The sequence below is a fragment of the Equus przewalskii genome, chromosome 6, assembly GCF_037783145.1.
Source record: "Equus przewalskii isolate Varuska chromosome 6, EquPr2, whole genome shotgun sequence".
NCBI classification, from domain to species: Eukaryota; Metazoa; Chordata; class Mammalia; order Perissodactyla; family Equidae; genus Equus; species Equus przewalskii.
The window spans coordinates 19618376-19642498 of record NC_091836.1 but is presented as its reverse complement, the minus strand read 5'-3'; the positions used below and the strand labels follow the sequence as shown (position 1 = coordinate 19642498).

The 24123-nt window shown below is 39.2% G+C and overlaps 1 protein-coding gene across 1 annotated transcript in view; it reads right to left on the bottom strand.

Moving 5' to 3' along the window:
- Nucleotides 1-22844, bottom strand: part of FDX1 (ferredoxin 1) — a 30450-nt gene extending 7606 nt beyond the window's left edge. The window contains exons 1-2 of the mRNA XM_008528755.2: nt 22368-22844; nt 17596-17720 (exon numbers count right to left, since the gene is read on the bottom strand). Coding sequence (XP_008526977.2) covers nt 17596-17720; nt 22368-22573 — 331 coding nt within the window. The 5' untranslated portion in view covers nt 22574-22844. The remainder of the gene's footprint in view (nt 1-17595; nt 17721-22367) is intronic.
- Nucleotides 22845-24123: the final 1279 nt, after the last annotated feature.

Sequence of the window (24123 nt, the reverse complement as noted above, 5' to 3'; positions counted from 1 at the left end):
ACAAGAGTTGTTCCCTCATAATTTAAACATTTGTTATTTGTATTTTACTGTCTAAAAATATCAAAAGAAAAGAGAGCCTTCCTTAAATGTTCATTTTTATTAAATCCAATTCAAAGCGGTAACAAGATTAAGGAGAGCGAGACCAGACAGTGAAACAGACAGTGAAACAGAGGAGTTATGAGCAGGGGCTACGGAGCTCAACTCCCTGGTTCAACCCCAGCTCCGCTTTGTCCCGACAGCATCACCCTGGGCTACTGCACCCTCCACGCTTCAGGGCCTCGAAAGTCAGTGCACCAACCTCGCCCGGCAGTGTAAGAATTACATACCAGTGTGTACTCAACATATGTACTTGCAACCATGGCTGGCAGATAGTAAGTACTACATAAGTGTTGGTAATTATTATTATGATTTGGAAGTTATAAGAAATCTTAGAGTAAGTCAACTTTCTTTTTATAAACATAAGAAGAATTAAACCCAAGAAGTTAAATTAATAGACTAAGGTCATACTACTAGTTAGAAATAAGTTATACCTTCAGCTAAGTTTCTCACTGTTGAAGACAACCAGTTCCTGCTCGAAAATCTAAGTCACTTTACTTAAATATTAAATATATATATAAACATATATACACACATGCCAATTGGTTATTTGAACAAGTAGCTTACTTTTATATTTTGCGTAAATTTGAAACATTTCATACAAAAAGGTAAATGGATATATTTTCTGAAAAAGAAGGAGCTTCCTCTGCTAAAAAAATATATATATATGAAGTTTGAAAACTCCTATAGTAAAAGAATTGGTGTAGCATGACCGTGAGGTCAGGACTCCAGGCTCTGGATGGACCTACCGCAGGCTCTGCTGTGTCCTGGACAAGGCCCTCAGGGCCCTCAGTTTTCTCTCATCTGAATAATGAGAGAATGAGGTAGATGATCTCTAAGGGCCTGCTGGCTCGAGTGACTCCACAAAGAAGCATTACTGTTCTTACTGGATCTGTTCACTAGTATTCAACACATACATACTTATCTTGCTTTCTATTTTGATCTCATCAACACCTCTCCTCTCCCAGATACAGCCCCTGGAGAGACAGTGGTTGTGAACCTCCGCTACAGGTGATGGGAAGCTGCTGAAGGCTTTTGAGCATGTTTTATTCTGGATAGATCTCTCTGGTGGCTGTGTGTAAAAGATGGATTTGAGATGAACAAGACAGAAGCAAAAGCCATGAGATTTCCCCAAGGGGGAGGGGAAAAAGAGGGAAGGAAGGATGAGAAGCCAAGAGAGCCAGGGAGAGACCTCACCGAGAAAAGGAGTCAAAATAAGAATGTCCCAGATGGTAGACAGAGAACCAGGAAAGTGCAATGTCAGAAAAGCCCAGGGAAGAAGAGTGCACGTACAATATGGTCTCAATCCCCTGGGAATGGAGAGAAAAGTTCATATGCCAATAAATCCCTCTGGAAAAATTTAGGACATTCCTTCTTCTACGACCTGGTCAGTCGAAACAAAGAGTTACCAGTGACGTTCCAGCTCTTCAAATGCCTTAAACTCTCTCTTCCCTAGGAAACTTCAACTCTTCTAACTTTCTCTTAAAGGCTTTATTTTCATTCTCTAATCATTTTCATGGTTCTTCTCAGGAAGCTTGCCAACTGTTTGCCAACATCTTGCTTAAGTTGCCAAGCTCAGAGCTGAAGAGAGTATTCTAATAAAATTTGACAAATTTTGAGGATATACAGAAGATTAACTTTTGGTTCCTACATGCTAAGTTCCTATTATACATTTTAGTCCTACATTTATTCTTTAGATAAATGCACCACATTCATGATTCTTCCTTACTTTATGGTCCCCTTCAAACTTTTTCTGCCACAAGCTGTCAACAGCTATGCTCTTCTTATTCTTTCCACTAGGAAGAAACTCAATATAAGAGAAACTTTAAGACTCAGAATGAAATGAAAGCCTGCCTAAGATGGCTAACATTGAATTAGAGAAACATAATGATCACACTGTGGTACAAGAACAACTATAGGAAAAATCTGCAGTAAAGATTCACAAAACCCCAAGGACAGCACTTATTAGAAGAAATAGTTAATCTTGCAAAATTCCAAAACAAGAAAACAATCTGATCAGTTTTTTGGAGTTTTTTTTTTTCAGATTTAACCTATCTGTTCTATACAAATAGGAAGAATTTTAGCCAATAGTGAAGACATGTCTCTGAAAGAGGTATTTAGGAGGAAAAAAGATTTTCTAAAAAGAGCCTAAAACTGTAAGAAGAAAAAGAGGCTATTTCAGAAAAAAGTTGTTCCTTTTTTGTTCTTTTTTCATCTCATAAAAAATTATTGATTTCATGATGGCTATTTCCTCCAATTTATTAGTTTCCTGGTCTTACAGTTAAAGGCAGTCCCCTATCAATAAGCACCTGACTTTCGTCTTTTTAGAATACAGTTCTATGAATTTTAACACATGTATAAGCCTGTAACCACTACCACAACCAGGATACAGAAGTTTCATCACCCCAAAAATCCCCTTGTGGAGTCACATTCTCCCCAATCCCTAACCCCTGGCAACCACTGATGTGTTTGCCATCCCATAGTTTAGTCTTTTCCAGAATGTCATATAAATACAATCATAAAACATTTTGGGATTGGCTTCTTTTACTCAGCACAATGCCTCTGAGATTCATCCACTTTGTTGTGTATACACAATTCCTTCCTTTTTACTGCTGAGTATTCCATTTCATGGATGTACCACAGTTTGTTTCTAGTAGATATGTAGCAATATCACATTGTGATTTGCATTTCTCCAAAAATTAAAGATGTTGGATATCTTTCCTCCTTTCTCTTTTGGATTTCCATCATTTTTTTTCCAAAGCCACTTGAGAGAATGGCATCATCATTCATCTCTTGCATCACTAGGAGAAAGCTCTAAATGGCACAGAATTGTACATACGTATAAATTCAGATCCTGCTGCCCTTGAATATCTTTTTATGTGCTTATTTACCATCTCTATATTCTCTTGGGTGAAGTGTCTTTCGTCCATTTTTTTTTTTTTTTTTTTAAAGATTTTATTTTTTCCTTTTTCTCCCCAAAGCCCCCCGGTACATAGTTGTGTATTCTTCGTTGTGGGTTCTTCTAGTTGTGGCATGTGGGACGCTGCCTCAGCGTGGTCTGATGAGCAGTGCCATGTCCGCGCCCAGGATTCGAACTAACGAAACACTGGGCCGCCTGCTGCGGAGTGCGCGAACTTAACCACTCGGCCACGGGGCCAGCCCCTCGTCCATTTTTTAATTGAGTTCTTTGTTTTCTTATTGAGTTTTAAGAGGTCCTTACATATTAAGGACAAAAGTCCTTTTTTGGATATGTGATTTTCAAGTATTTTCTCCCAATCTGTAGCTTGTCTTTCTATTCTCTTAGCAGTGTCATTGGCAGAGCAAAAGTTTTAAATTTTGATTAAGTACAGTTTCTAATTTTTTTTCTTTTATAGATCGTGTTTTTAGCATTATGTCTAAGAACTCTTTGTCCCAGGTCCCAAAGATTTTCTCCTATGCTTTCTTTTAGAAGTTGAATGGTTTTAAGTTTTACATTTAGCACTAAATCAATTTTTAGTTAATTTTTATATACAGTGTGAAGTTTAGGTTGAGATTACTTTTTTTTTCCATATGGATGTCCAATTGTTTCACCATTATACCCTTTGTTGAAAAGGTTATCCTTTCTTTATTAATTGCCTTTGTACCTTGGAAATAGCCAAGAGATGGAAACAATTCAAATATCCATCAAATGATGAATGGGTACACAAAATGTGGTATATCCATAAAATGGAAGATTAATATTATTTGGCCATAAAAAGAAATGAAGTACTGAGACATGCTATAACATGCATGAACCTTGAAAATATTATACTAAATGGAAAAAGCCAGTCACAAAAGACCACATATTATATGATTCTATTTATATGTAGTATCCACAATAGGCAAATCTATAGATATAAAAAGCACGTAAGTGGTTGCTTATGGGTAGGGAAATGGGGAGTTGAGGAGTAATAGCTGACAGGTACTGAATTTCTTTTTGGAGTGACAAAAATGTCTCAAAACTAATGTGGTGATCACAGCAGCAAGATGGCCAAATAAGACATTCCTTAATCATATCTCCCCCTCAACAACAATTTGGCATCCATCCACAGACAAAAGTGCCTTTGTGGGAGCTGTGGGACCCAGGCAGCAGACTGAAACTCCAGTGAAGTCCAAGGGTGAGGAGAGCCATTTTGAGAAGATTCTGCCCAAAGAGGCCCATTTCTCTCTCGCCTCATCCAGAGTACTGAGTTTTCAGCTCAAGGACAGAAGAGCAGTGAGTGGCTGGGAGATCAGCAGCCAGGATTCAAAATATATCAAAAGGATGTGGATCCTACTAACCATCTCATGAACTCCAGTGGGAGACCCACCAACGAGCCACTGGGAATGCCTCAGCCACAGATTCACCCAGCTGGCCCGAAGGCACCCCTAGCATTCTATGCGCCCCACCCACACATCCCCCTGACCCTGTGGTCAACTCCCTGTACACGCTCCCAACAGTGACAAGAGAGAGTTTATGCAGACAGCTAATGAGCATGTGGTGAAAGCCAGCCTAAATCTGCAGGCCTGGGAGAGACTGCCCTTGGAAAAGTAAAAGGGAGCTTGTCAGTACACAAGCTGGTTCTGTAGAATCAGAAATGAACAAGGTTAAGAATTAATTAGTCATGCGCCGCACAACAATGTTTCAGTCAACAATGGGCCACATATACAACAGTGGTCCCATGAGATTAGTACCATATAGTCTAGGTGTGTAGTAGGCTGTACCATCTAGCTTTGTGTAAGTACACTCTATGATGTTCACACAACAGTAAAATCACCTAACAATGCATTTCTTAGAACGTATCCCCATCGTTGAGCGACACATGACTGTACATAAAGACAAAGCAGTCAACTCATCAAGAAGATATAACTATCATAAATATATATGCACCCAACATGAGAGCACCCAAATATATTAAGCAAACACTAACATCTAAAGGGAAAAATAGAAAACAATACAGTAATAATAGTAAGGGACTTTAATACCTCAATTTCAACAATGGATATTGATCATCCAAGCAGAAAATCAACAGGGAAACACTGGACTTTAACTATGCTTTAGATCAAATGGACCTAAGAGACATGTACAGAAATTCCACCCAACAGCAGCAGAATACACATTCCTCTCAAGTACATACTGAACATTCTCCAGAACAGATCATACGTTAGGTTACAAAACAAGTCCTAAAAATTTAAGACTGAAATTACACCAAGTATCTTTTCCAACCACAATGGTATGAAACCAGAAATCAAAACAGGAAGAAAATGGGAAAATTCACAAATATGTGGAAATTAAATAATACATTCAATCAAAAGGGAAATCAAAAAAATGGATCCTGGGAACGGACCTACATACCACTTATCAGGCCACACTGTGGCAGTGTCCCATATACAAAATAGAGGAAGACTGGCACAGATGTTAGCTCAGGGACAATCTTCCTCAAGCAAAAAGAGGGAGTTTGGCAACAGATGTTAGCTCAGGGCCAATCTTCCTCACCTAAAAAAAAACAGACCTACCATATGATCCGGCAATCCCATTTCTAGGTATGTATACAAAGGAAACGAAATCATTATCTCAGAGATATCTGTACCCCCATGTTCATTGCAGCATTATTCACAACAGCCATGACATTGATGTATTGAACAGCCATGACATTGTAGACAGTGTGTGTCTACAAAAGAATGAGTAAGATGCGGTATTCATCTACAATGGAATACTATTCAGCATTACAAAAGAAGGAAATCCTGGCACTTGTGAAATATGGATTGGCCTTGAAGGGATTATGCTAAATGAAACAAGTAAGGCAGAAAAAGATAAATACAGCATAATCTCACTTTTATGTAGAATCCAAAAAAGTCAAACTCATAGACACAGAGAGTAGAATGGGGGGGCAGGGCTGGGAGCTGGGGGCAATGGGGAGAACTTGGTCAAGGGTACAAACTTTCAGCTGCAAGATGAAAAAGTCTGATGATCTAACATAAAACACGGTGACTGTAGTTAACAATACTGCACTATACACTTGAAATTTGCTAAGAGTGTAGATCTTAAATGTTCTTGCCACACACAAAAAAAGACAATTATGTGACGTGATGGAGGTGTTAACTAACCCTATTGTGGTAATCATTTCACAATAGATATGTATAGCAAATCATCATGCTGTACACCTTAAACTTACACAATACTACTTGTCAATTATAGCTCAATAAAGCTAGAAAAAAAATAGAATAAAACTGATTGTGGTGATGGTTGCACAACTCTGAATATACTAAAAAAAAACCCATATTTTAAATGGGTAAATTGTATGGTATGTGAATTATATCTCAATAAAGCTATATGCAAAAAAAAAACAACTGGACATGTTTTTATGAATCTATTGCTGAACTTGTTATTCTGTCTCATTGATCTATATGTCTATCCCTTTGCCAATATTACACTGTCTTAATTACTTTGGATCACAGTAAGTTTTAAGATCTGTACTGTACTTCTTTCAACTTTATTCTTCTCTTCTAAAACTGTTTGGCCATTCTAGTTTCTTTACTTTTCCATAAAAAGTTTAGAATCAGCTTGTCTATATCTACAAAAAATCTTGGCTGATATTTTAATGAGAATTGTACTAAATCCATATATCAATGAGGAGAACTGACATCTTTACTATGTTAAGTCCTCCAATTCATATGAACACAGAATGTCTCTCCATTACTTAGGTCTTTACTTCCTTTCATCACTTTTATAATTTTCAGGATATAGATCCTTACGTATTCTGTTAGATTTAAACCGAAAAATTTCATTTTGGGGAGCTAATATAAATGTTCTTTTAAAAAATTTTTTGGTTCCCAATTGTTCATTGCTAGCATATGGAAATATAATTGATTTTTGTGTGTTGACTTTGTACCCTAGGGTCTTGCTAAACTCAGTAGTTCTAAGATTTTTTGTAGATTCCTTGTGATTTTCTATGTAAATGCTCATTGTCTAAAAATAGTTTTATTTCTTCCTTTTCAATCTGTACACCTTTTAATTTCTTTCTTTTTCTTTTTTCTTTTTGTGTCTTCATACACAGGCTAAGACTCTCAGTATGATGTTAAACTGGAGTGGTGAGAGTAGACATCCTTGCCTTGTCCCTGTCTTACGGGAAAGGCATTCCATCTTTCACTACTAAGCATGATATTAGCTGTAGGTTTTCTGTAGATGCCTTTTATCAGGATCTGATTTTTCACAACCAGAGCTGATTGGGCACTGCCTACCTATTTTCAGTTAAAACATGGGAGCTGCCACAATTCTATACCCGCTCTGACACAGAGATCACATCTTTAATGACCATCCCTGTAGCGCCCAACTCCACTGGAGCCACAACCCAAACTGCCATCAGCTATGGGCAGGTACAGTAGACGACATTCCTATTGTGGCTCATCATCTAACTCTTTAGCATCACAGAATTCCCAGGCTCCTATCCACCATGAAATTGTCGGCCTTGAAAATAAGCAGTACATACATTCCCTCTACCGGAACGGGGTGCAAAGTGTAGAAAGGAGTCCCGACAGTATGTTTGGGGCGGGGGGGGGCGGTGCACAGCAACAGTAGTAGGTAGGTCCAGGGAGTTAAGGTGTTCTTGATCCGGCATTAGAAGTTATAAGCTGAAATGCATCTTCCTGCTGGTGTGTGTGTATTGAAAGTGCAAAAGTTATGTGACTTATGCTTATATACAGCCCCAGAGCAATACTGGTGGCTGTCAGCTTGTAGAGTCTTTATCAGCGATTGGTTACATAAAAGTAAATTAATGGGAAAAATGTGTATATGTGTGTGTGTGTGTATACATATGTATGGATAGATGTGTATCTGTATACATTTATTTATATAGATAGATACACATATATATGTAAGCATAAAGTGATCACATTTTATGAGGGATGTATTCTCAAGGATTTTGAAAACTGTTGCAGTCTCACAATTCAAGAGTTATTTTCTCAATGAAATAAAATGTAAAGTAGGGAGATGGTTCTTATAGTTCATCAATGTATAATTCTCATATTATGTTTGTTTTAAAATATACTTAGGTACACAAACATTTGAAACAAAACTTTTTACATTACTATGTGCCCCTTTCAAATAATCAAAATTACTCCATGCTTTAGCACAGATGACAATGGAACTTAGGGACACATTCCAGTAAAGCTGATATTAGCTCCTGGTGCCAGCATTTTATCCATTATACAACAATTTTCATCAACTTAAAGGTATGTACACTTTAGTGCTGCTTTAATTTTGGCAGCATTCTAGCTAAGGATTCAGAGTTTTCTCCTAAATTAACAGTAACACGTACCATGACAGGTTTTTGGCTTTCTTCATAGCATTTTATCACATCTAACTTCTGTTCCAAAATAACTCATTTTCAGACGTATTTTTCAGCATTAGCACTTAATGAATGTTTGGATAAAACTGTTACGGGCTTTAAAAATGATATTAGATTACAACCACAGTTTAAAACAGCATTACAGTCAAATCACACATTCAGATGTCTGTAACCAGCACAGTTCACATGACACTGACAAAGGATGGCAGGTATTTGTTTATCAGCTAAAGTGGCACCATGATAGCGGCTGTAACAAATGCAAAATTTACAATTCACACAGCCTGCCAGCTTGAAATTACGGGATTCCTGACAAAAGTTTTGGTTTCCACAGTATTTCTGATTTGCTAGAGTAAGAGCCTTAATATTGTTAACCTGCACAATTTCAAATTTGCATAATTTAAAAATTACATTAAGAATAAGTAAGCCATAGTTATTGGCTAATTTCAAGGTTGGTGATGAATAAAACTTCTCTGGACTGAGGGTTGTTTTAAAAACAAAACTAATGATATTAAGCTTTTGCACAAATGCTCAGAAATTCTGCCATAAAATTAATTCCCAGAGAAAGCTGGATATCAGCAGATTATTGCTCCTTTCCTTTCATGTAACTTGAGAGTTTGCCAACAGGAAAAGATCGTTTCGTGTGTGTGTGTGCGCGTTTATTTTATATTAAGATCGTTTTGTAGATCTATGATGACGCGACAAGACATACTGCCCGCCCCCTACCTCACCCCTTTCCCAAACAAAAATCCAGACAACAGCCGTGTGGGAATATTATATATAAAGAATGTGAACTATATAAAAATATAAAATCTAATTTTCTATGATCTAGCATAGCCAGAAACACATTATATCAATAAGGAGTCAATAAACATGAGGAATAAATATAGATTTATATGAACATTATCAGAATCTCCCAATTTGAATAATTTCCCTCAAAACATACATAAGGAAACAGGTAATACAAAAGAAAAAATAGTCTGAGATAATAAACTAAGTAAATTTGATCAGAGAGGTGTAACTGCCCCCTAGTGACAGAATATTACGATACACTCTGAAAACAAAGATCATCCAAAATCTCTATATATTAATATAAGTTGAAAATAAGAATGCTTATAAATTTGTGTTGCTTCCAAAATTTACAATTGTCCCTTTTTACTCATTTATTCATTCATTACTTCACTTCATACACAATGAGGACTAAAACAGGAATGATTTTATCCTTCATCTCAGTCTCTTGGAAGAAAGATGCACAAGTAAACAAAGAAATACATACTTAACAGATTGTGACAAATGCTACGAAAGAAATGAACAGGATGCTGTGATGGAGAATAATGGGTTCAGGGTAATGAGAGAAACCCTTTTCTGGATTGGGTGGTTGGGCAAAGCCTCACTAAGGAAGTAACATATAAACTGAGACCAGACAGATGAAAATCCTGTATACTGGAGAGGGAGAGAGCGAAGGGTTCCAGGCAGAAAAAAATGTAAAGTGCATACAAAGTCTCAAAGGTAAAAATTCTGGGTGAGTTCAGCTCTTGAGAAAAGGCCACTATGGCCAAAGTGAGAGAAAGAACGATGAGAAATGGGGCAGGGGAAGAAAGGCAGATGGGGCCAGATAACGCAGAGCCTTCTAGACTACGGTAAAGAATGTGGATTTTATCCTAAGGAAATGGGAAGTGATTCATGGTTTTTAATCAGGGGACATGCTGATGTGCCTTATGACAAATCACCCCAAGTGCAGCGCTCAAGAAAAGCAGCAGATCGGCACAGTGACTGGCCAGCCCTGGATACTGACTGCAGGGATGGAGAGAACAGGATGCACTGGACACATTTTAAATGGAGGCACAACTGACGGGAGCTGCTGCTGGACTAGAGTTGCGGGGCGAAGTCAGCCTCGTTTGAATATGGGGTTCATCTGTGAGTATGACTTACGACAACAGCAACATTTAGGAATTAATGAAATAGCTACCCTATAATGTCATTATAATAACCTCTTCTTTATAAAGACAACATTTCAGACTTCTTGATAGCATTTCTTTCAACTTTCTTCTAGAAAGTGCCTTAGGCTTAACTCTATCTTTTGTGAACCTAGTTTATCTTATCTCAAGTTTATATTTACATGCCAAAATTTCTGGACATGTTAAGATCCTTGATCTTCAAAGGTTCTCTTTTAAGTCTGCATAAATGAACGAAGAATTCCTATCAAACTACTAAAGATTGCGTTGGCGTTAAATTTTCTATATGTCTGGGGTATCAGGGAAAAAAGATTATTTTAGTGGTTATCTCTGTGTGATGAGATCATGGAGGTCTTTTTTAATGAATTTTTATTTTGCTATAACAAACAGTGAACTTGTATTAATAACTATATTAATGATAGCTAATGTTCATTTTAAGCACTTGCCTGGGTTAACTCATTTGATCTTTACAGCAGCCTTGCAAGGTAGGTACTAACATTATTCCCATTTTACCCTTGAAAAGATAAGGTATGCAGAGGTTAGTACCCAACTCAAGGTCACAGAGCGGGTAACGTGGTAGAGCTGGGAAACAAACTTGGGTAGGAAGACTCCATTCTTAACCATTCCAGCCCATGGCTTCAAAACCCATGGCTTAAGAACAAAGTGTTTTTAATTGTGACTGGAAGTATGAATTCCATTTCACATCATGACCCAGGACACATATACTTTGTAAAATAGCTAAACAAATATTTCATGAAATCATACCCTTACAAAAGACTGTGTGTTTTTATATATTCTGTTCCTTTTGATTTCTTTAAAATCCTAGCTAGGAGCTGCTAACCGATTTCAGACCCACTAATGGTTGAAACTTGCAGTTTGAAAAAACAATGCACTACAATAGACAGCCACAAACAATAAGGGAAAAGATATTCTTAAATTTTTAAAAAGTTACTTTCAAGTATTAAGATCACATACTTATTATGTTTTAATTTAAACAAAATTAATGGAAAGCAACTCATGAAAATTACTGCAAATAAAGTTTTTTTTGAGAAAAAAATGTAGCTTCACATAAAACAGAGGTTGAAAGTTATTTAAATAATGTTTAAAATTAATTTCCATTTTTCTGTCAAATAGCACATTTAAAGAGCTTTTGCTAACCAATAAAAGCAAACAATATCTCATCAGAAAAACAGACAAATAGTGTGAGCAAACAATTTATAAAACAAACTTTACTAGGTAATTCTATCCCTAAGAATTTATTGTAAGAAAATTATAAAATATATACATAGAAAAGTATTGCTGAGGATGTTAACCTTAAGGTTATTTATAAGAGCTGAAAATCGGAAGCCACCTAAATGTCCATAGAAGGAGATGGGTTAAATAAATCATGGTATATCCACATACCAGCAAAACGTGCAGCTGTTTAAAATGCTATTTACAAAAGAATATTTAATGTCAGATATTCTCCCATGGTACAGTCAACAGGAAAAAACAATGTGTTTAAAACAGTAATCTTTTTTTATGCCAAAGAAGTTGGTCCTGAAATTCTCAAATAACTCAAAACTCAAGTCAAGACTAATTTTCTCACAGAAATAAACGCAAAGAGGGGCAGGGCTGGCGTGCGGATCATTGCAGCATTTCCAGCACTTTCAGCTGCACAAACATCAGCCGGTGGAGACAGAGGCACACGACCAACAGAGCTGCACCTGCAACCCTGTCACCAGTCTTGGTTTCCAACACCCTTGCCCAAGAGATTGTTGCGAACTTCAAAATATTTCTGCTTTTTACAATCACATTTTCTAGGCACCTTCGTCTATACAGTATCTACCCCTGAATTAACAACACGGAAGGTCAGGGTGACTGTTTAGCCTTCTTCACAGTATTGTCAGGTTTCACTTTCATTCCAAAGGTACTGGTTTGGGGGTGCATCTCAGCACTACACCATGACTTCATGAAAGTATTTCACACTGTTATGGGATATTAAGATTTAAATTTTTTCAGTAGCATAACAGTCACAAGTTCCAATGCACACAAACAGCAGGCCAGTCCACTTGCTCCTGTCAAAGATCAGGAAATATTTCGCTTTATCAGCTCAAGTGGCTCCACTATGTGGCATTAGCACAAACATAGTTTACAAGTCACCATGAGGGTCAGCTTTAAAATTAAGCAAATCTCTTCACATTTTAAAAATGTGGATTCACGAAATTTCAAAAGTTATATAATATGAAACTTTAATATTTCTATATAACCCTTATTTTATGTAATTCATGTTTACATAAAATGTAACCACAATGCATATGTTTTAAAAGGCAAAGAAATGTTATTAGTGGTGATGGAGAGTAGAATGGACGATTTTTACTTTACATGCTTTTTAAATTTTCCAATATTATCTACAATGACTATGTAGTGATTTTTCAATCACATAAAGCCTTGTTATTTTCTGGCTTTTTAACAAAAGCTATCCTAATAAGTGTGAAATGGTACCTTATTGTGTATACAGATCATTTTATCATTTTTATATAATAAAATAGACTAATGCAAATACTTACAACACTTTCTAGTGTGAGATACTGTTTTGAAGACATATATTAATTCATTTAATCCTTATAAAAGCCCTATGAGGTGAGTACTATTATTATCCTCATTTAATAGATAACCAAAATGAGGCACAGGGAAGGTCAGTAACTTACTCAAGTCACAGGGTATTAAAGTAGCAAGTCACTAGAGAAAAAGTCAAAATACAGAGAAAAGTGGAATGAAGATGAAAACCTCACAATCAGATCAAGAGACAACCAACATCAAACATCTCCTTCTAGTATTTTTTTAGTGCACTCTGAAAAATCAAAAGCAACTAAATACACTGTGAGTTCACTTATAAGCATCTACCTATACTATTACAAAGTCATTGTGAACATTATTTGTAATGGATGCATACTATAATTTAGAAATGCCATCACGGACTTAATTCCTACTGTGAGACCTTTAGTTGTCTCCTCTAATTCTTTTTTAAACATATTTTTAAAATAGATAACCCATTCACACTGTTCAAAATTCAAAAAGTATAAACAGTTTTCTAATGAAAGTCTTCCTCCTGCCTCCCCCCACAAACAGGTAACCACTAATATTAGTTTTTAAGACTCCTTTCAAGAGACTTTTTTTTTCCTTTTTAACACAGCCATATAATATCCCATTGGATGACTACGTATGAGTCCTCTAACGATGGGCATTTGATGGTTTCAAATCTTCTGCTGCTACAAATATCTCTGCAGTAAACAGCATAGTATTTACATCTTTTCCTAAAAATGAGATGGAATTTGTGGAGAAATTTATAAAAACAGATTTACTGGATCACAGCCTCCACATCAGCCTTCTCAGAACATAAAAGATCAGCTTTCTCAAGGGCAGGAAAAACATTTGCTTTTTACCTACCCTCACACAGAGTAGCAACAACCTCCACACATTTAGATGTAAACATGCCACAGAACACCGGCACAGTTTCCTTCAGTTCTCTGAACTTTTATAATAGCTGACTTAATGTCTCTGTCTAGTAAGTTCAACACCTGGGCCTCCTCAGGGACAGTTTCTATTGACTGCTTTTGTTTTCCTAAGTATAGGCCACACTTTCCTGTTTCTTTGAATGTCTTTAATTTTTTATTGCAAAGTGGACATTTTAAATAATATAATGTAGCAACTGTGCAAATCAGGATCACCACCATCTCCTTTGGGTGGTGGTGATTGTTGGCATTTGTTTCTCTAGTGACTTTCCCGGACTAATTCTCTAAAGTCTATATTCCCTGTTGCTTGTTGCCACTGAAGTCTCTACTTGGTTAGCTTAGTGGTCAGCCAGATGACTCGCAGAGGTTTCTCTCATTGCCTTGAACCAACAAGTCTTCCACCGTTTGCTGAGGAGCTCAGGCTGTGATTAGGCACATCTTCAACATTCATGCAGTCTACACATCTGTCTTGGCCTTCACTTGCATGGGACCTCAGCATCAGGCAGAGAAGAGAGACTGGGGCCTTCCTGGGTCTTTCCTGGGCATGAGCACAGTCCTGCACAAGTGCACAGGCTTCTAGATCCCCAGAACTTTTCAAAGCCCACTATGGGGATCTCATTCTTCAAATCTTCCTTTTACATTTTTGGCCAGGCTCTTGTTTGCCCCACCGTGGCATCCCAGCCTCTGGTAGCTACAATGTTAAACAGCTGCAGGTAATTACTTTAGACCAAAGTCCCAGGAATAGAGCTTTCCCAACAGAGCAATCTCTGAGGCAGGTCAAATACCAATTCCCTGGGATGGAGGTTTTCTGGGAAGCTGTGAGACAGGTGACAGCGTTCTGAAGATGGGACTGAGGAACTCAAACCCAGCCTGCCCCTCCAAGTGGCAGCATGTCTGCTCATTTTCACAGCTACTGTCAATCTGAAGCTGCTAGTTTTTAAGGCTACTGCAGAATTGGGGGAGAATACGAGAGAAGGCCAAGTTAAAATGCCACAAATCCTTTGTTCTTACCAAGGTAGGCGCTGTGCCAGGCACTTCATTTCCAACATCCCATTTAATCTTTAACAAGCCTATGAGGTTAGAACTAATATAATCCTATTTTACAGAGGGGGGAACTGAGGCATACAGATGTTAAAGTAGCTTGCTCCAGGTCTCATGGCTAGTAAGTGACAATGTTGGTTTATGAACCATAATCTGTGATTCCAGTCTATGCTCAATTACTGTGCGAGGTACTACATTTCATTTGTGAGAGAATAATTCAGAGAAAGTATGTTGAGTTAAAAGTATAGCTGAATATGAACTCATGAGGGAGATCAATTACACATAAATTTTATAGAATATGTTATATATAAATTATCAATGAGTTTTTTCCCTAAATTAGTCGTTCTCAACCATGGTATGGATCTGAATCATGTGGAGCTTTTACAAAACATACCTGCACAAATACCCTCTCCCTGTTCTATCTAAGATGCACACAGGTGTCTGTAAAAGTTCTACACAGATTCTCAAACTCAATCCCAGCCAAGAATCACTGCATTAGACTAAAAAGCTCCTGAAAATTAGAACTACATCAACTATTTTATCACCTAAATTATATAACAGGTGTTCACGCAGGAAAGATGCTTCTTGGAGAAAATAACATAGAGAAAAAACTAGAGACATAGGAGGTAGAGAGACTAAGTGCAAATATTAGCCCTCTTACTTGCTACGTTTATGACCCAGGGAAAATTAGCTTCTCTGGTTTCTTCATCTATAAAATGGAGGTTAAAAAAAATCTCTCTCTCTTAGGGTTGTTACAATAATAGATAACATATGCTGGAATGCAGTATGCACTCAAATGGTAGTTAATATTAACCCTCAAACTGAACTCGGATTTAGAAATTCAACAAATACTATTAGTGTCAACTCTGGACAAAGTCTACTCTGTGAGGTTATCTGAGTGATTACAGTCTTCTAAGAGCTCACAAAGGAGAGAGGCATTCTCCCTAAGAAGGAAAACTGTGAGGAGCATTAACAGAGAGAAGTATATTTAATATATCCTGGGAAAATGGAGGAAGAGAAATAATTCTGATCTGGAAAGCGTTCTTAAAAGTGCAATGTGAACTGTGCCCTGAAAGAACCATAGTCAGAAATGCTGCCTGGACTTTACTGCCGACCACTGGTTCTCAAACTTTAACATGCATCAAAATCACACGGAGGGCTTGTTAACACACACATTGCTGAGCCCCATCCCAGACCTTCTGACTCAGTAGATCTGGAGTAGGGCCTGAGAACCTGCATTTTGCACCTGACACTGACGCTAACAGTTAAAGGAACCCTCTTTGAGAACCACCATTCCAGACAGAGAAGGTGCTTGGGCAAAACTGACAACTGACATATAGGGTGTCCCTGAGCTGTAAGATGACAGTTTCTGGGACATGGGCTTTGTATAAGTGGTTAAGGAAAATAGTCAGAAGTCTAGAAATGAAAATAAAACACTTAATTCTCTAATAAAACGTTGATAAACTACCCTTCCTAGGAAGGTGAGCTGACCTTCAAAACTATGTATAGTGATGGATGTTAACTAGACTTACTGTGGTGACCATTTCACAATATACACAAATAACAAATCATTACGTTGTATACCCTGAAACTAATATAATGTTATATCAATTATATCTCAATAAAATAAAATAGCAAGTAAAATAAAACTCACTTAAAACAAAAAAAAACACTGCATAAGCTCAATCTAATCAAGAAGACACCAGTCAAACCCAAAGTGAGGGACAGTTACAAAATAACTTACCAGTACTTTTCCAAAGTATCAGAGTCATGAAAAACAAGAAAAGACTGAGGAAATGTCACAGATTGAAGGAGACTAAGGAGATACGGTAACTAAACACAACGCAAAGTGGGATCCTGGACTGAATCCCAAAACAGACAGACATGAGTGGGAAAACCAGTAAAATTCTATAAGTCTGTAGTTTTTTAGTTATTGAACCAATGTTAATTTCTGGGTTTTGATTATTGTACTAAAGTTATATAAATTGTTAACAGTAGGGGAAGTTGAGTGAATACTCTCTGTACTGTATTTGTAAATTTTCTGTAGTCTATATGGAAATAAAAAGTTAAAAAGACTAGGGTAAAACTATTTAACTACCCCTCTGTGATAATGACATTTATTATCTCTAACCTGGTATCTTTCACCCCTACTCACTACTCCAAGCTTTGTATCACACAGGTAATCAGCAAGGTGATGAGGCAACAGACTTTTGGGCACATAACTAATTAAATGTACAAAAAATAGAAACACAGTGTCATTCTTATTCTTTATAAATGTGAATCTAATACTAATACTTCCTGAATTGTAATATTTTACTTAGCATGCTATAGGTTAAAATTCTTCGAAAAAACAAAAAGTTGAAATCTACCCAAGAGTTTCACTTATAATTTTTTTTTTGAGGACAATTAGTGAATACTGAGCTAACATCTGCTGCCAATCCTCTTCTTTTTGCTGAGGAAGACCAGCCCTGAGCTAGCATCCTTGCCCATCTTCCTCTACTTTATATGTGGGACACCTACCACAGCATGGCTTGCCAAGCGGTGCCATGTCCACCTGGGATGTGAACCGGCGAACCCTGGGCCGCCAAAGCAGAACATGCACACTTAACCGCTGGGCCACTGGGCCGGCCCCTCACTTATAAAATTTAAGAAATGTTCCATACTCACCAAAACCATCAATATCTAGATTATTTTCAATCACAACATCTAGTAGAGAGTCGCCGACTTTTCCTTTGGCTGTTAATGTTTTACCATCGCGGTTGATGAAGTGGACTGTTACTTTATCTTCTGAGCTGGAAAACGAAGCAGCCCTTTGTTATTTTTAGTAATTGCATAAGATACTTTAAAATAAAATAATTGTTTTAAGACACTGAGGTCGAATAAATAGGGTTTTGTGTGTGTATTTGTGTGTGTGTGCACAAATATGCTCTTTTGTAGTATTTTCTTTTCTTTCCAAAGTTTATTTGGGAAGACACCAAAAATCAGAAGCATGTCTATCTACCCACCTACTAGGAGGGAAGCTCTACCACTGTAAAGAAAAGAGCAACTAGAGTCACGATCAAGGCCACCTTCAGTGTGCATCTCCCCAGTGGTCATCGTCACGGTCACGTGAAAACATTGAGCAATCATTATCACTCATCAAGTCTACTTTGCTCTCACACAGCTCTCTGAAAAACAACGTCCCTATGACTGTGCCCCTAGAAGATTAGACCACAGCTGTGGAGAGCTTTAAAAAAGCAAATCGTTCTGCTATCAATAAGGCAAGTGCTGTCCGAGTGGCTGATAGTACCTATCTACCCTGAAGCTTTCTGAGTATCTGATAGTTTTCTGAGTATTTGAACATTTCATTTTGGTCCACATTGTGTGCTCAAAAATCAAAGGGACTAGAAAAGGTTTTTATTTGTTTGAGTCTGTGGGAAGATAAATATAATACCTCCTTACATGTTTTACTATAGGATATTATATCATCTATCAGTTAGCTGACTTAAATTTCTTCCCCTTCTCACAAACATCACTAAAAAATTTGGGAAAAGAAATTATAGGAGCAACTAGATCTTTAGCCTCCGCCACTGGTCATCTCAATTTTTACCCCTCAATTGAAAAGACATACTTCAGGTTAAAACAGTCAGTTGTAATTTTCACTACTGCCAATAGATGGTAATAGTCTATCAAAGAAAACTTTGTTTAATGTAGGTAAAACCTAGAATTACATAATTTCAGAGCTATAAATATCTTGCAAATTATCAAGTCCAATTATCTCATTTCACAAACGAGGCAACTGAAGCCCCTACTGGATAATGACCTCCCTGATAATTCAATGCTGACTGAAGAGCAAATGTTACTTAAACATTATCAAAAGTGTGTGTGAGAGAGAGAGAGGGAGAGAGATTGTCCCTCCAAAGGGCCTGTGGTCTCCAACTTCTTCTCATAGCAAAAAATACTTTTAAAACAAATATTCCCAAACATTATTCATGATTCTCAACTAGATGCCATTTTTTCAAGGTAAATACAGCTGAGAATGAAGATATTCTGGGGGCAGGGACACCACAGTGGAGGTTGCTGAAAGAGCATAAACTAAGCAAGGATGTGGGAGACACTGGCCTAAGAGATATTCAGGAGTAGAATGAAAAGGTTTTGGTGACCACCTATATAAGGCAGACTGAGAGAGAGGGAAGAAATAATGTTAAAATTTCCAGCTCGGACAATTAGCGGGTACAGTTTAACCTGGGGTTATCAGAGAAGAAGGAGCTTTGGGGAAGATGGAAGTGAGTTCAAATTTAGACCTGTTTAATTTAATAATAGCAAAAAACAGATGAGACTGTCTAGAAGCCAGATGGAAATAGGGGTCTGAGCCCAGCACAGCAGTCTAGAAATTTGGCATCAACAAAAGCTTGGTGGCTTGAGCTACAAGAAACACAACAGCAAGAAGTGCATCATTTATACACACTACTGAAAGCAGAGGTTTGGGGATTGCTGTTCTGGAGCACTCCAGAGCTAAGCTTACAGCAGGAATTTTAACTCTTTGACATCAGACTCTTCTGTAAAAATAGGGTCACAATCAACGGATGCAAAAAACGAACCTATCACAGAGTAGAGCTCAACAAACACCAATGAATACCTTTTATTTAAAGCCCCAGTCCTTTCGCTGCTAAGAAGCCTAAATGGCTGCGACATATTAAAGCTATACAGCCCCAGAAAAAACTCAGAGTAAAAGCCATAATAGGTTTACCAAAGGACAGGAGAGGAAGTGGAAATGAGAGAGGAAAGGGAATTGTGCAGTTGAAAACATACAGAATGTAAGAATCAAAAGGCGTAGATTCTAGCCTTGGTTCTGACATATACTCATTAGATGACCATGAAAGCCACTTACTTCCTTATGGGTAAGATAAGGACAACAATGACTTCACCAAGCTGCTGAGAGTATTAAAGCATTATACACGTGCTTTATCCAAGTAACTTTATCCATTCACCGTTAACAATTGGTCTTGGTGGGTTTTGTAGAATTTCTTCCCCAAATTCTAAGAACTAGCAAAACGCTTTCAGCTGTTCCAGAGAAGGATAAGATTTTACGCACTAGGAAATAAATATGATCCTTCTAAATCCTGTATCACCATCAATTAATCAGCCAGCACCACAAACAACTATTTTCTTCACTTGTTACCCTTTACTCACTGCCATTTATTCTGCTCAACCACAGCACACATTTTAATAAAGCTGTCAGGTGGTGCTGCAGTGAAGTTCTTAACAGACGTCTAATGCAGCAGGAATTACGGCTGCTGATACCCACTCTTTCACTAGATAGGGTAGCCTGGGGCAGTTGGTCCAAGAAAACACCCCGTCTAGGGCTCCCTATTTCCATAGCCAGCCTCACTCTTCCAAATGACCCTACAGGCTAAAGAATTATCAGCTATCACGGTGCTCAAAAAACAAAACAAAATAAAAAACTACTTGAGTTCTAGTCCTAGTTTCGCCAGCTACTCAACAGGAAATTTTATTTCCATTTATCTACCCCACCTACCTCACAGATTTTCTTAAGAGTCAAGTGAAACAATATATGCAAAGACCCTTTGCAAATTAAATCACTACAAAATACAAAGTATTGTGTCAGGGCATTTTGGAGTAAAAAGAATTTTTCGACTCTCAATTACTTATAGCTATCTAAATGTTAAACTTTAAAGACAGAACTACAGCTTCTAGACTGCTCTGTCTAATCGAACTGTGTGCACTGACAGAGAGGTTCTATACCTGTGATGCCCAATACAGTATCTACTAGCCACGTGTGGCTATTGAGTACTTGAAATGTGGCCAGTGCACCTGGGAAAATGAATCTTTAATTTTATTTAACTTTATCTTAAACAGCCACATGTGGTTACTGGTAAATGTGCTGGACAGCACAAGTCTCAGATAATAAGAGTCAGAAAATCTAATCGTAGCTTCAAAGTCTGTGATAAAAAGCACATGGCCATCAACTGAAACTGTGCCAATGAGGGGGAAAGCAGGATTAGGCAGGAACAGAACAGATGTGCTTCCCTTTAAGACAACTTGATACATCCAAATTCAAACAATAAATTTGGGGGAGATAATTCCCATTTACAAAAGCATTCAAGTCCTCTTAAATACTAGTTACACAAATATGTTCAACATATGTTCTACTTTATACACAATTTTTCAAGAACACATCCATGCTAAAAAGCAGGGCATCCACACAGAGGGAGGTCCAAAGCAGGGAAGTGCAGGGGAAACAGGGACAAATAAATCCGGCCTGCCTTCTCCATGATCTCCCTCACAGTTCATGCAACAAAAATTTATTGAGCAACCACTACATAACAGGATTAAGGGGGAAAATATGAATAAGTCCTAGACCCTATTCGCAGGGACTTGATCAAGAAGAAACTAGAAAAAGCACATACAAATCGAACACTCTCCCTCCAGTTCTTGCTTCCTGCTACATGACAGCAGGGGGTCAGAGAGCTGTTCTTAGATTGGCATTTTATAAGGCTCCACTATGTTGCTAAAACTCCGAAATTACGAGTAAGCTTTATCAGTATTATATTAAACAAATATGCCCAAAAACATAAAACTTCAACATATTTGGGGGGAAATTTTTTCACATCTCTTTCAACATTTAATACAAAACACTCAACACTGTGGGCCTAAGAAAAAGCTGCTGCCGCTACCGGCTGACATCTCCTGAGCCCTCACCATTCGCGAGGCACAAGATTACCTGCATGATCTGTATTATCTCATTTATTCTTCAAATAACCCTAGGAGGCCTATACTATTGTTCTCCTCCATTTACAGATGCAGGAACTGAGGTTTACAGAGATTGAGGAAGTCAGACCAGTTAGTAAGCGCCAAAGCCCAGTTTAAAGCCTGCCGTGCCACTCCAACCAGAAGACAGCATATAGGGAAGCACAGGAGACAGAGGGGGTGTACTCTACATGGACATTCCCCTGATAGTGACTGGAAATAGAAAGGCCTAACAGAGCAGGAGAAAGGCCCAGAAAGAAATGGCTGGCTGGGATGTCCATGGGGAGCATCTAACGAAGGTCACTGCGAGTCCCAAGCAGAGAGCAAAGGTTGGATCCGAGCAAAACGCACGGACAACCAGCGGCAGCAATGGGCCCGGCTTTCCTGAGGGCACAGGCGGCGCCGGGAGAGGGAGATCGGGGTTCCCACGGTCCCGTTTCCTGCCAGACGTCAGTGGTTTGCAAAGGAAACTTCGCAGCGCGACAAGGGAGACAGTGACGGCACCGAGGGACCATACAGGGCCGCCAGGAGCACCCCGGAGCACGGAGCGAGAGGCTGGCCATCCGCAGCGGGCGCCTGGCACGCAAGAGCCAGCGAAGAGCCAGGGGGACGAGCCGTCGGGCCGAGGGAGCGCGGCCGCCCCGAGCGAGAGCCCCCCCAGGCGCACGCGCGCGCAGCCCCACGCTCACCCGCTCCGCGCCGACGTGCTCAGCGCCCGCAGCGCCACCGCGCCAGCGCCGCCCAGGCCCAGTTCGGCGCGCCCGCCAGACCCCGGGCTCCCAGGGAGGCCGCCAGCGCCCGCGCGGGGTCCGGCGAGGAGCAGCCACCGACGGGCCGCGCCGCCGAGGGTCGCGGAGGCGGCGCACAGGAGCCGGGCGCTCCTGGGGGCGGCCATAGCCGGCGTTCGAGTACAACCGGATGCGACGCAGGCCGCGCGGCAGCGGCCGCGAGAGGCTCCGCGAGTACGACCGGACAGCCGCGCAGGCGCCTGACGCCTGGGGGCTGCGGCGAGGGGCGCGGCGGCTGGGGTGCCGGCGAGCGCCTGCTCGGTGCCGAGGGTTCCGCGCGCCGGCCGGGTGACCTATAAATCCATTAGCGCCCGGCGTGCGGCCCCTCCCCCGGCCGTTCCCACGCCTATGGGACGGCTTTTCCTTAGGGGCGGGGCCAAGCGCTTTGCTGTTTTACCTGCTGATCGGGTTTTTGTCTGAATCCTGCTTTGTTAGCGTCTGGAGTTGCCACGCAGGATCAATAAATTTTAAAACCTGAACGTCTGACGGAAAGATACAGTAAAACAACCCCCAGTTTACTAAACCACTTCTTTCTGTTGTGCACTTCCCCTCCGTCCCCGTAAAAGAAAACCAATGTTATGTCACCTTGGAGTTGAAATTAGAGTAAAGGGGAATTTTGGGCGTTGTCAAACAAAGGGCAGGAGGAAATTTCAGAGTGCTAATAGGCGTGATACAGGAATAGTGACGACTATAAAGTTATACATGATCAAAATGATGAATAAAGTTGGGGAAACTGGAGAAGACAGGTAATAGTCCTAGGCCTTGAATGGCGGATAAATGCTCGTTGAGCAGGTGAAATCTGCAAGCCTTAACAGGAAACTTTTTGATGAACTGACGTTTTTAAAAGGCTTTTACAAAAGCCAGAAAGATGAATTTAAAAATACCCTTTATCCTGGTTAACATTGTTGTGGTGAAAGAGACTGGGCTTTGAGATCAGAAATAGCAATGTTCAAGTCCAAGGTCCACCACTTTTGAGCTCTGAGACCTTGGATAAATTATTTTCTCAGAGAATCAGAGTTTCCATAACACTTTAACGTGGATAAGATGTTCCATCCTTCAGGGCCATCCTGAGGATTAGGCAAACGAACACGCACCACCGCGTCGTGCGTCACAAACATCCACCCATAACTCTTCCTGGGCCTTCCTCCCTAAGGCTGCACTTAAAGCGGCTAAAGGCCAAAGTGCAGTGGATGTTGCAAATATGCTAAACACAATAAAAGATACTTTAAAGAACGTTCAGAGCAGGAAACTATAGACCTGAGTAAAGTCTCTTGAGATTATGTCTATTGGGTATTGAACCTGATGGCAGAGAGATGAGTCTTCAGTTCCTAAATTGCCTCAATTTTCTTTTAAAGACAAAGACTTTCAAGTTGGAAAGGGCACACAACGCTGGCAAGTAATCCGGAAGAGGAGGTTGCAAAAGAACAGTTAATTTTTCTTTATAAGATCAAGTCTCCAAAGTCAGATGAATTAATTGTAGAAAGAGAACTGGGAAAAAATCGCAGATGTTACTTCTCAGCCTTCCTGCAGCAAATCCAGCTTCAACTAGGTTACCACACTTAAGAGTTTTCCGCTTTGTAGGGTAGTTGTTTACATAGTTGATCTTAGTAGCCTCCACACTACCAGGTCCAGGGCCTTGAGTATATCAAGGGTTCAA